This window comes from Ursus americanus, chromosome 2, assembly GCF_024610735.1.
Source record: "Ursus americanus isolate L20-20 chromosome 2, mUrsAme1.1.p, whole genome shotgun sequence".
NCBI lineage: Eukaryota > Metazoa > Chordata > Mammalia > Carnivora > Ursidae > Ursus > Ursus americanus.
The window spans coordinates 43,901,537-43,913,605 of NC_142128.1; the positions used below are offsets into that span (position 1 = coordinate 43,901,537).

General features: G+C 41.6%; 1 protein-coding gene across 1 annotated transcript; it reads right to left on the reverse strand.

Annotated features, from left to right (window-relative positions):
* Positions 1 to 1,098: 1,098 nt before the first annotated feature.
* Positions 1,099 to 2,043, reverse strand: LOC148110565 (olfactory receptor 10T2-like). The gene has a single exon (XM_087866305.1). It carries the CDS (start codon positions 2,041 to 2,043, stop codon positions 1,099 to 1,101), a length of 945 nt encoding a protein of 314 aa, XP_087722431.1.
* Positions 2,044 to 12,069: the final 10,026 nt, after the last annotated feature.

Genomic DNA, 12,069 nt, shown 5'->3' on the forward strand with positions numbered 1-12,069 from the left:
AGTCAGAAGATCTCAACAAACTGCCTTTGATCGTCATTTATTAATTGAACAAAGATTTTTTTTTGAAAGCCTAGTGTGCGCTCAAGTGAAAGGCTGAGAAATGAATATTTAGGAAATTATTATATACAATGCAATTGTTTTCTTGAAACACGCCTTTAACAAAACTCACAGTAACCTCAGTGGAATATGTATGAGGTACTGATGGAGGTGAGCGAAATTTGGTCACTTCTCACAACGCGGTCGAAAGAAAGAAGGCTGCGTGTCCCTCTTCGCGACAGCACTTACTTTACTCCTTTGCCCCTGCTGGAGCAGTAGCAGGTGCATCAACAGAGCTCGTGATTAGTCAACTTACTTTCCCACTATATCTGGCATTTACTACAATCCTAGTTTATGGAAGGAAGAAGGAAGAGGTAGGTGGGGCGAAAGGGAACGATACATTGTAATGCCTGTGCCTTCCAAGACAAGCATGGCATTGCTTTGCATCTACTAATTTACTGAGCTCTTAAAATGCCCCACTGAGGAGGTATTGGGAGTCTCATGTTACACAGGGGATTGCTGACCGCAAGAGAGACGAACCCTGGCTTATAGCATTGGACTGGAAAATGATCCAAACCAAGATTCAAACCCAGGTTTCTGTGAGTCCGCAATCTATATTTTCTTCTCTACCATCAGCCTTTTAGAACTTGAATTCTCTCCTCATTTATCTATAAGTGAATTCATTCTTTTTATCTAGAATTTACTTATTAGAAATATTTCTTTGTAAACTTCAAAATATAGAGACAAGCATTCAGAAACTTAAAAGTCCTTCTCCACGGTGTCCTTCAGTGTGAGAAGAGTCTCAGGGGCTAGGCATTCTCAGAAGGATAACGCATCATTTCTGGCGTCAGCTGAGAAAACCTACATTTCCAGTGCATGAAGATAGCATCACTTGAGTGCTTGAGAGTTTCCATATTCACATAACTTTCTGGGGACCAACTGGGATAACCTCCAGAGCAGTTATAGGCTAAGCACAAAGAAAGGCTTCCCAATAAAATAACCAATATAAATGAAAGTCCTCATTTCTACCTTGAATATAACGCTCCCGACTTGCCAAGTCACTCACACAGTTTTGGGGAATGAGTACCTGCCGAGAACCTTACTCAGAGCGCTCTTCACTTCTTTATTTCTCAGTGTGTAGACAAGGGGATTGAGCAGTGGGGTGATCACAGTGTAGGTCACTGCCACGAGCCGGTCCTTATCTGAGGAGTATAGGGACGTGGGCCTGAGGTAGATGAAGGAGGCACAGCCATAGTGCACGACAACCACCGTGAGGTGGGAGGCACAGGTGGCAAAGGCCTTCCACTGTCCCTCAGCTGATGTGATCTTGAGGATGGCGGAGACGATGAAGACGTAGGAGATGAAGATCAGCACAAAGGGAACCAGCAAGACCAGAATGCTGAGGAAGAAGATGACCATCTCCTTCAGGCTCGTGTCAGAGCAGCCTAGTTTTATGACCGGGGAAATATCACAGAAGAAGTGGTTGATCTGATTGGAGGCGCAGAAGGGCACACTGAACACCAGGACATTGACAACCACAGAGATCAGGAAGCCACAGCAGCTGGAGGCCAGAACTAGCAGCACACAGGTGGCTCGGCTGACAACAAGAGTGTAGTTGAGAGGGTTGCAGATGGCAACGTAGCGATCGTAGCCCATGGCGGCAATTAGAAAACAGTTGGTACAAGCCAGGCCCACGAAGAAGAAGAGCTGAGCGGCACAGCCAGAGAAAGAAATAGTGTGACTCGTGGAAAGCAGGTTGGCCAGCATTTTCGGTACAATGGCCAAGGTGTAGCAGGTTTCAGAGCAGGAGAGGACAAAGAGAAAGAAGTACATAGGGGTGTGCAAAGTCCTGTCCAGACGAATGACAGTCATGATGGTGGCATTGGCCATCAGAGTGGCCAGGTAAACCAGGAGGAAGGTGAAGAAGAGAGGTACCTGCAGATGCCCCAGGTTTGAGAAGCCTATAAGGATGAACTCAGTGATCACGCTCTGGTTCTGCCTCGTCATTGGTCAGCGGGAGTCGGATTCACACATCCTGAAATCGTGAACAGAAAGAATTTGACAAAAGGAAAAAGCCCCAAAGAGGCCACATTTGTGTTTCTGCACAAAGCTGAAAATATTAGTTTGAAAAACCGAGTAGCAAGCTCTTAAGCACAGTGGTCATAGGATGGGGGAAGCAGGAGGCAGGAGAAGTGACCTAAGAAGATATGGTCCAATTCAAGGACACCGGAAGGTTCATACACAGTCTGCTAAATCAAGTAGTGACTTAGAGCTCATCTCACCTAATCCTGTCATTTTATGGAAAAGGAAAAAGAGAGAAAAAATGTCAAGCCATTTATTTAACCCACATGAGAGCAACAGCCGTCAAAAATCGCTTGCCTGAAAAGCATTCTTATGACAAACTGATTCAGAAAACAACGAAAACCAATGAAAAGGGTTCTATCCAGCCCCTCCTAAGTTTGACTCAAATAGTGTTTGCTTACATGTAATGAAGTATTTTATTATTATTATTATTTAAAAGTGTGGAGATTTATTAATAATAATCAGTTGTGAAGCCTTTGGCACAGGCGTAGAATGATCCCACATATCAGGGTTTTCCTTGTCATGATCACACGGGAATTTGGGAATAAGTGGCTAAGTAGAGCTCCGACTTAGTGCAGAGGGTGATGAGGCCTCCTCTATTCTGGAATGTTATAAGAACAACTCTCCCCATTATCTTTGGGAAAATCTGTCATTTGATCTGAGAGCAAGTAGTGCTGAAACCTTCCTAATAGACTGAGACAACCAGACAGTCTTTATATTAGCAGAAGCTCAGGAATCTCCTTCTTCAATTTGGACTCAATTCTGTGAACTTTTTATATAAGCCTGGGATTTATGTCTAGTCCCCACAGTCAAGATCCAGGTATAAGAAATCCTGAGACACAGCACAGGCTGCTCTCTTGCTACATGTCTCGATTGTCGAGAACCTTCGTATTCAGAGATGAAGCAGATATGCCTCCTTGACGCGCCCTGCCCTAGCTCTGGAAGACTCCCCTGCCGACACCTGCAAGGGGTTCTTTTCATCACGCCAGCCCTTTAGTTATTGGAGAAGTGATCATATCCCTTAAGGGGTCTCATTTTCCTCCTGACCAACACTCTCAGTTCTCTCAATTATTTCTCATGACATTATTTCGGGAAGTCTCTGTCCTCATCCTCCCCTCAGGTGCTTTACTCCCGAGCCTTACGGCCCCCTTCTGGTCTCTGCTGTAGACAAGTGGCAATCACACATCACTATTTCCGTCCTCTGACTTTACAATTAACGTTCATTTCCTTTCCTACCGTTCTGTGCCCCCCACAGTTAACATCTATCCCGGCTACAAACCCCAGCTTGATACTGATCTCCTGAAAGGCTTCTCTGAGTAGCTGTAAGGCTTTGATTACTCTGTGTGTCAACTTCTCTGTCCGTTTGCTCCAGGACCATGTGCTGGAACCGACGCAGAGCAAGGCCGGCAGGGACAAAGAAGCTAGACTGTGAGGCTGGGACCATGACTCTGACACTGACCAGCTTTATGACTGTGGAAATCACTTCTTTGTGCCTCAGGCTTCCATCTGAAATGGCGATAATATGAGCAGAAACCATTCCATGAGCACCAAACGTTCACAATTAGGTCCCCGACTCGGAGTGAATACTCAGCACCTACTAGCCGTAGCTCGCCCACCTGCCTCACTCACCAGTTAGGACGCTGAGGCCCAGAGACGTGAGGGATCAAGTTCTCGGTTGTGTAGCGTTATAGCGGCAGAGGTGAGACTGTGTCCCAAATACCTACAACTCTCCCGTCCTGGGCTGTCTGCTCGCTAACCCGGGTCCTACTGTTGAGATAGTCTCTGCACTGTGTGCTTACATACCCGAGCCTGAGGAAACGGATCGGCGTGTCCTTGCTCTGTGTGACCCCATAAGGCAGGCGACCCCCTCACCTCTCCTTCTTCCACCTTCGCTGTGTCACCAAAGCTTTCCTTCCGCTGAAGGACACATCTGTCCTGTCCTATTTCCTGGTTCAGGTCCGTCTTAAAAACAGTTGGCTGTTTTACACTCTGAACCTTCTCTCCCTTTGCTCTCTCCATATTCAGATGGCAGAGCTTGCTCACTGGACCATCTTGTCTCTTTTCCCCGAGTTGCCCCCTGGATCGCGATGCTCTGACCCACTGCACCTGTGCACGGGGTCCACCAGTTGTTCTGCCTCTGAGGCTTTCCTTGGCGCCAGGACGTTTGTAGAGGGATTGACAGAGGACACTGCGAAGAGGACAGCCTGCGGCTTCGGCCACCATGCAAGGGAAACACTTACATTTAGAGGCAGAGTTCCTGCCCAGTCCCAGGTTTCCTTCTGTGTCCTGTCACAGTGTAAAGGGGAGACAAACAGGCAACCTTCGTAAGAACATCGAGCAGTATTTTCTTTGCAGAATTAATTGGGGGAGGTTGGGGGGCTATGAGCCTTTCAAGAGGAAAGAGAGCTCTGATTGCTGCATGGACTAGAGCTCAGTGGACAGCCCGATTCTCACCAGCCCTGTGTGCCCGGTGGCAGGGGTGCCGGGGAAATCCCTGGGTCTTATACAAGTAGCTACTCCAGGGGATTGAGGCCTTGGGGGGAAGTAGTTTTTGGATTCTGGGCAAGAAAAACTTGAGATAAAAAGAGTGAAGTCAATTCTGTACTTTACTTGATCTGTGCAGAGGGTGAAATGATTTTTTTCACAGGTCATTCATTTTAGCTCAAGGTTCCATTTGCTGAATGAAGTAATGAGCTGTCTCTCCCTCTATCACTGGCCCTATAGATTCTGCGTCTAGGTTAACTGTTTTAAGGGATTACATAAATGCCTTCTTTGACAAATGTCATAGTTTCCTTCTTTTTCACGTTGGTAGTTGAATACACCAGATAATTATTTTCTGTAGCTCTCCTGCTTCATACATCTTTGCTATGCTTGCATTCCAAGGGGGCACAAATTGTAAACTTTTCTACATTCCCCTGTTAGAGTCATCTTTTCAAAGACATGAATTAATTCAGATGTTCCCCTCTGCATCCATGAATCCATCAGTTTAATCATTATGCGTTGAGTACCAGTGTCGTTCCAGGAATTCTGGGGATGGTTCTGTGGGGAGGGCTTCACAAAGAGGGGAATGACACAGCCCATGATGGTGGTGGTTCACGGGCCACATACACATGAGGTGCATGGACAGGTGTCTATCATTGGATTTACCCAGGATCCTCTGCATAGAAGTATTTGGGGTGGGGTCTGGGAATACCTGACCTTGGTGATTCCATTTCCTCTTAGCATGTTTACCACTACAGCCCTTTGTCTGAAAAGAGTGTGGTGTTTAGAAGGGGAGATGCAGAAATAAGACAAGGAGGGCCAAGACCAAGGCCCACGGAGGATACTACAGCGTTACCCATGCTCAGGGTCCAAACAGTGGCTCTCACGCTCCTCAAATTCCCCTTACACATCTCTCCCTTCCATCGGATGCCTCTTCCTGAAGGAGTCAATGTTTTTGTGCTCTGGAAGGAGGGAAGAAATCACAGATGTCTTTCTTGAGTTTTCATTTTTTTTTTTTTTGGTTTCTTCATTCTCAATTTTATTTATTTATTTTTAAAGATTTTATTTATTTTATTTTATTTTATTTTTTTATTATGTTAGTCACCATACAGTACATCCCTGGTTTTTGATGTAAAGTTCAATGATTCATTAGTTGCGTATAACACCCAGTGCACCATGTGATATGTGCCCTCCTTACTACCCATCACCAGCCTATCCCATACACTCACCCCGCTCCCCTCTGAAGCCCTCAGTTTGTTTCTCAGAGTTCATCGTCTCTCATGCTTCATTCCCCCTTCTGATTTTTAATTTTTAACTCTGAGAAATATAAGGTTCTTATTGATAGAAGTCTGCTCTGGGCTCCTAGAAATAGAGTCTTGTCAGTGTTGGTCTCATTTCTGAGGAGGAGGACACAGATACTGTAAAGAATTGTTTAAATCGGTAGGTCATTTAGATCGAGGGGCAGAGGATTGTACCGTGCAGGCTGCCCTGCTGCTCGCTTCTGTCCTGCAGCTCGGATCCTGGAAAGTACCAAGATACAAAAATGAACATATTGTTTGATTGCATTTATATGAAATTATGGAAAAGACAAAACTTTATGAACAAAATGCAAGATCCGTGTTTTTCTGGGGACTGGGGATGGGGGGACTGACCACAAAAGTATTAAAGGGAGCTGTAGGGGTTGTAGAAATGTCCTGTAACTCGATTGCGTGGATGTCTTTTGGATTTATACATTTTTCAGATCTCACCAAACTGTACATTTATTTATTTTTTATAATAATATTTGTTATTATATTATGTTAGTCACCATACAGTACCCCCCTAGTTTTTGATGTAAAGTTCCATTGTATATTTAAATTGAAAACATTTTAAGGTATGTAAATTAAATCTCCATAAGGTTAGTTTTCGATGTAGAAAGTATTTTAATAAAACGAAAGACTAGGTGGAACCTTTTGAGTTCAAAGTGTCAATTCAACAGGAAGGTAGAACAATATAATTATACGTGCATCTTACATCAAAGCCCCTAAATATATGAAACAACTATTGACAGATCGGAAAGGAAACAGACAGAAATCCATTAATAGTAGGAGACTTCAGTATCCCACCCTCCATGAAAGGATCATTCAGACAGAAACTTGGCAAAGAAACAGATGAATGGAACAAAGGTGTGGAACAAATGGATCTAACAGACATGCACAGAACTTCCAACCCAATTCTAGAAGAATGCACTTGCTTTTCAAGTGCACATGGAACATCCTCCAGGATAGATCCCCTGTTAGGTCACAAAACAAGTCTTAGCAAATTCAAGAGCAAAATCATTCCAAGTATTTTTTCTGACGACAATGGAATGAAACCAGAAATCAGTAACAGTAAGAAAATGGGAAAATTCACCAACATGTGGAAACTTAACAATGCACACTCACAATCATTGGGTCAAGGAGGAAATCCAAAGGGAATTTAAAAAATATCTTGAGACAAACAAAAAGGAAAATACAACATACTAAGATGTATGGGATGCAGGAAAAGCAGCATTAAGAGGAAAGCTTATAGCCATAAATGCCTAAAGAAGAATGATCTCAAACAAACAACCTAACATGACACCTTCAGGAACAAGAACAAAAAGCAAAAACTAAGCCCACGGTTAGCAGAAAGAGTGCAAAAATAAGCATTTGAGAGGAAATAAATAGATACTAGAAAAGGAACACAAAAGAAAGATCAACAACAATGAATGCTACTTCTTTTGAAAACCAAAATCAAAACAATCTTGATAAAACCTCCACTGGACTAATTGGAAAACAAAGGGAGAAGACTCAAATAAATAAAATAACGAATGATAGAAGAGAAATATCAATGTGTGCCTCAGAATCAGAAAACATAATAAGGGACTATTATGAGCAACTGTACAACTACGAAGTGGATAATCTAGAAGAAATGCATAAGTTCCTAGAAACATGTAATCCAAAAGTGTATCAAGAAGAAATAGAAAGCTTGAAAAGACCAATTACAAATAAAGAGATTTATCAGGAATCAAAAATGGCCCAACAAATAAAAGCCCAGGACCAGATAGTTTCACGGGTGAATTTTCTACCAAACATGCAAAGAATTAACACCAATCTTTTAAACTTCCAAAAAATAGAAGAGAGAAGGTTTTCAGACTCATATCATGAGGGTAACATTACCCTAACACTGAAGCCAGAGACAGCACAGAAATACAATCGGCCAAAATTACTGCTAAACACAAACGCAAAAGTCCTCAGCACGATACTGGGAATAGTATCATCACATCATCATCATAAATACATAATAGTATACATAATATAATAAATATAAAATAAGACTTTGAAATTACTACATATTAGGATCAATATAATAATCAACATAATCAATAATATAATATATTCAATATTCAATAACATAATCAATATAATCAATAATAAAATATATAATAATATAAAGAATATGAAAATAAATATAATAATAATAAAATAAGACATTGAAATTATTACATATTAGGATCAATTGAGACTTGTCCTTAATATACAAAGACAGTTCAAGGTATACAAATCAATGTGGTAGACTGCGCTAACAGAAGGAGTGAGGAAAAAAACACATCATGGGAAGAAAAATGCAAAAAAAGCATTTGACAACATACAACATCCATTCATGATTAAAACTCTTAACAAATTGAGTCGATAGGAATTTGCTTTGACACAATAAAGGCCATATATGAAAAGTCCACAGCTAAATTATAATCATTGATGCATGATTAGGTGAAGATGTATGTATTCTTATATACATATATACATATATGTATATATGTATACATATATAATATACATATTATATACATATATAATATATATATTAATAATATGTACAAAATATCTGTATAATTATAATCATTGATGCATGATTAGGTGAAGATGTATGTATTCTTATATACATATATACATATATGTATATATGTATACATATATAATATACATATTATATACATATATAATATATATTAATAATATGTACAAAATATCTGTATAAGTATATATATATATTTATGTCTAATGGAATATTACTCTATGATGGTTTCTTTCATCTATGGAACATAAGAACTAGGAAGATCTGTAGGAGACGAAAAGGATAAAGAAAGGGGGGTGATCAGAAGGGGGAATGAAGCATGAGAGACTATGGACTCTGAGAAACAAACTGAGGGCTTCAGAGGGGAGGGGGTGGGGGAATGGGATAGGCTGGTGATGGGTAGTAAGGAGGGCACGTATTGCATGGTGCACTGGGTGTTATACACAACTAATGAATCATCGAACTTTACAACAAAAACCAGGGATGTACTGTATGGTGACTAACATAATAAAAACACATTAAAAAATATAATGAGAAGGAAGGAAATTATCCCATTTGTGACAACAAGGATGAATCTGGAGGACATTGTGTTGAGTGAAATAAGCCATTCACCAAAAAACCACATAATGATGTGGAATCTAAACAAGTCAAATTCATAAAAGCAGAGACTAGAATGGTGGCAGCCAGGGGCTGGAGGGAGGGGAAATGCCGTGATGGCAGCCAGTGGGAACAAGGGAACAAAGGTTGGTTACCATAGACGGATAATTCCCAAAGGTCTAATGTAGAGCATGGTGACTATAGGTAATAACTCTGTATTGTATATTACAAATTTGCTGAGCCAGTTGAACACAAGTGTTCTCCCCTCACACATAGTTCATAACTAGGTGATGCGATTGGTATGATAATTAGTTTTATTGTGGTAATCACTTCACAATACACACATATATCAAACATCACATTATATGCCTTAAATATGTACAACTTTGTGAAGTTGGAAAACATTTTAAAATAAAAAATGAAAATGGATTAAAAATATTTTAAAGAGGAAAAAAACTAATGGCTCTGTCATCAAGAAAGTCAATATACTTAGATGGGAAAAAAAATGCTATGTAAACTCTGGAACTGAAAACCTCAAAACTTAGAATACGTGTACCTTTCAGAAGTCGACATATTCATTGACAGATTGAGCTGTGTTCCTCACGCTAAAGGATACTCACAAAAATGATCTACCTATAAGCTAAATTTACATTTTGACATCAAGGAAATGTTTTCAGAAAAATAAAGTCAATTCTGTAGCAATCACAAAATAGTAGGAACAATGACCCTAGCCAGTGTAACGAGACCCTTTCTGCCTGCAGATCACGTGCACAGTAGAACAAAGTAGCTCAAGTGGCCACGGGCAAGTCTCAATTTCCAGTTTTGTGCTTCCTGGCAAGGGCAACACTCCTTTGAGAAATAATGCCTCTAAACGACGAAGCTCAACCTTACGCGTGTCCGTCATTCAGGGTGTAATGGAAGGAGTGGTGTCTAACTCCTCCCACACTGATTCCCAGACGCACCTGACCTTGGTGCTGGAGAGTGGGCACAGTACCTTGCTTGGAGGATGGAGTAGATTCATGGGGCTTATCAGGGGTGGTCACACACTCGGTGCTTCTGCTGAGCCTTCCGGAAGCCATTTCTTTATTCTACCAGGATACCTCCATCGAGGGATGGGATACATCACTGGAAGGGAGCCCGTTTCCCAGTATTATTCACTAAATAATCACAGGTTTCTTACTGACATGTGAGGTCGCTTCTGTTGCCAAAAATGCACAGATGCATTTCTGAGTCCGCCTCTCTGTCTCTCTGGACTGTTCATCTCTCCTTGTTCCCACCATGTGCTTTCTATTACTGAGCGTCTTACTCCTTGGAAGAGTGAGCCTCTATACGACCCATGTTTGTCAAAATTCTCTTAATTCTTCCATGTAAACCTTAGAAATTTGGTTGTCAGTTTGCCTTCACAATTCATGCTGGGATTGGACTGGATTTACTCATTTTGGATTCACTTGATTGAAAGTGAGAACTTGATGTTTAGTCAATCTACTAAAAACCATTCGTAAACAACAAGCAATTTAATGATAGAGCTCAACTAGACCGACGATGCTTGAGAAAATTTAGGTTTGGGCAGAGTATCTCGATGTCCCTAATGAGAAGTTCTCTGGACAAGAACCTGCGAACATGAATTTGTAATTAAGCCCTCTTTTGACTCTTAGAAAAACTAAAGTTGAGAATCACTGGACAGATACACTCTTACCCTGACTTAAAATTCAATGAAAAATTCCCACATGGTCTGTAGAATACAGTTTCAATTGTGGTGATTTCTCCTGCAGAAGCCACCACACGTGGACTCAACTTCCAATGCAGACTCGGGCTAATTACGCTCCTGGCTCCTTCTCCCCAGGTTCCTCAGAAAAGGCTACCGTTGAGAACCTGGTGACATTAATTCTCCAAAATAGACTTGACTACTAATTAACCCCAAGACAATGTCCCCAGTAGTAGATCTAGCCTCAGGAGCCCAACGATCACAGTGCTTGCTTCTAATAACCACACGGCACGTTGGTCACCAGAACTTCTACACACACTGACTTTGGCTGGAGGGGCCCATGGTCCTCATGGGTGGCAGAGGCTTCCTCTATTGATGCAGATGAGAGCTTCTACTTCAGGGCAGGTTCACTCTCTTCTGGTGTCATTTCTTCAGTTTCCGATCTTTGGCTTAGAATCTACTTGTCAAGGGACCCCACATACTGAATAGCTCCTTCTGTCTGAATGGAAAGGAGGAGAGCGATGTAGGTACTTACTGAATAGCAGGGATATTGGTGTAGTCTGGGGCTGGGTGGGGTGTGAACCCGGGTAGCGCTTGTGAACAGCCAGCTCCTCAAGCAGATTGGTGATGGCAGTCTCAGTACGTGGCAGCGTTGAGAAGGAAAAACAGGGGCTACTTTTAACTCGAGGTCCTAGGAGTGATTAGGTGTGGTCCATAGAGTTCTATGAATTTTCACAATGATCAGACTGGGTCAGTTTGGTTCCCAGATAGATTTTTCTTTTCTTTTCTTTCCGACTGGTTGGCTCATGGATTAAAAGAAATAGATCTTGAATCTCCACTTCTCTCTCTGCCATGTACTCATGGATGAGTGGTTTTTGCTATAATTGACATCCAGTGCTCAGATTCCATTTTAATAGGGTATGTTCAGGGTTCTCGTGTGTATCTAAGAAGATAAAAGTTTTACTTCTTTACTCTCTGAGGCTGCTCGGTTTATTGATTGATGCTTTCCTTAAGATAACTATCTGGATATCTCAAAAGTTTTGCATCTGAAAAATGTGTAGATTTGCCCCCTTTTTGTAGGTACCCAAGACCCTCTCATGCTGAGTCACTATTTAAATCCAGATTACATAATATCCCAATGGGGCATCTAAGGAGTCAGAAAAATAAGGTATGCAAGTGTCATCTCCTAGAATTGCAACCTGAATGCCATGCATAGGGTCTAGAATATAAGGGCACATCAGGGATCATCGTTTAGAGAATCTTGGACTCCCTGAGTTGAAAAGACTCTTGGGGTCAGTACTCCACTCTGGCCC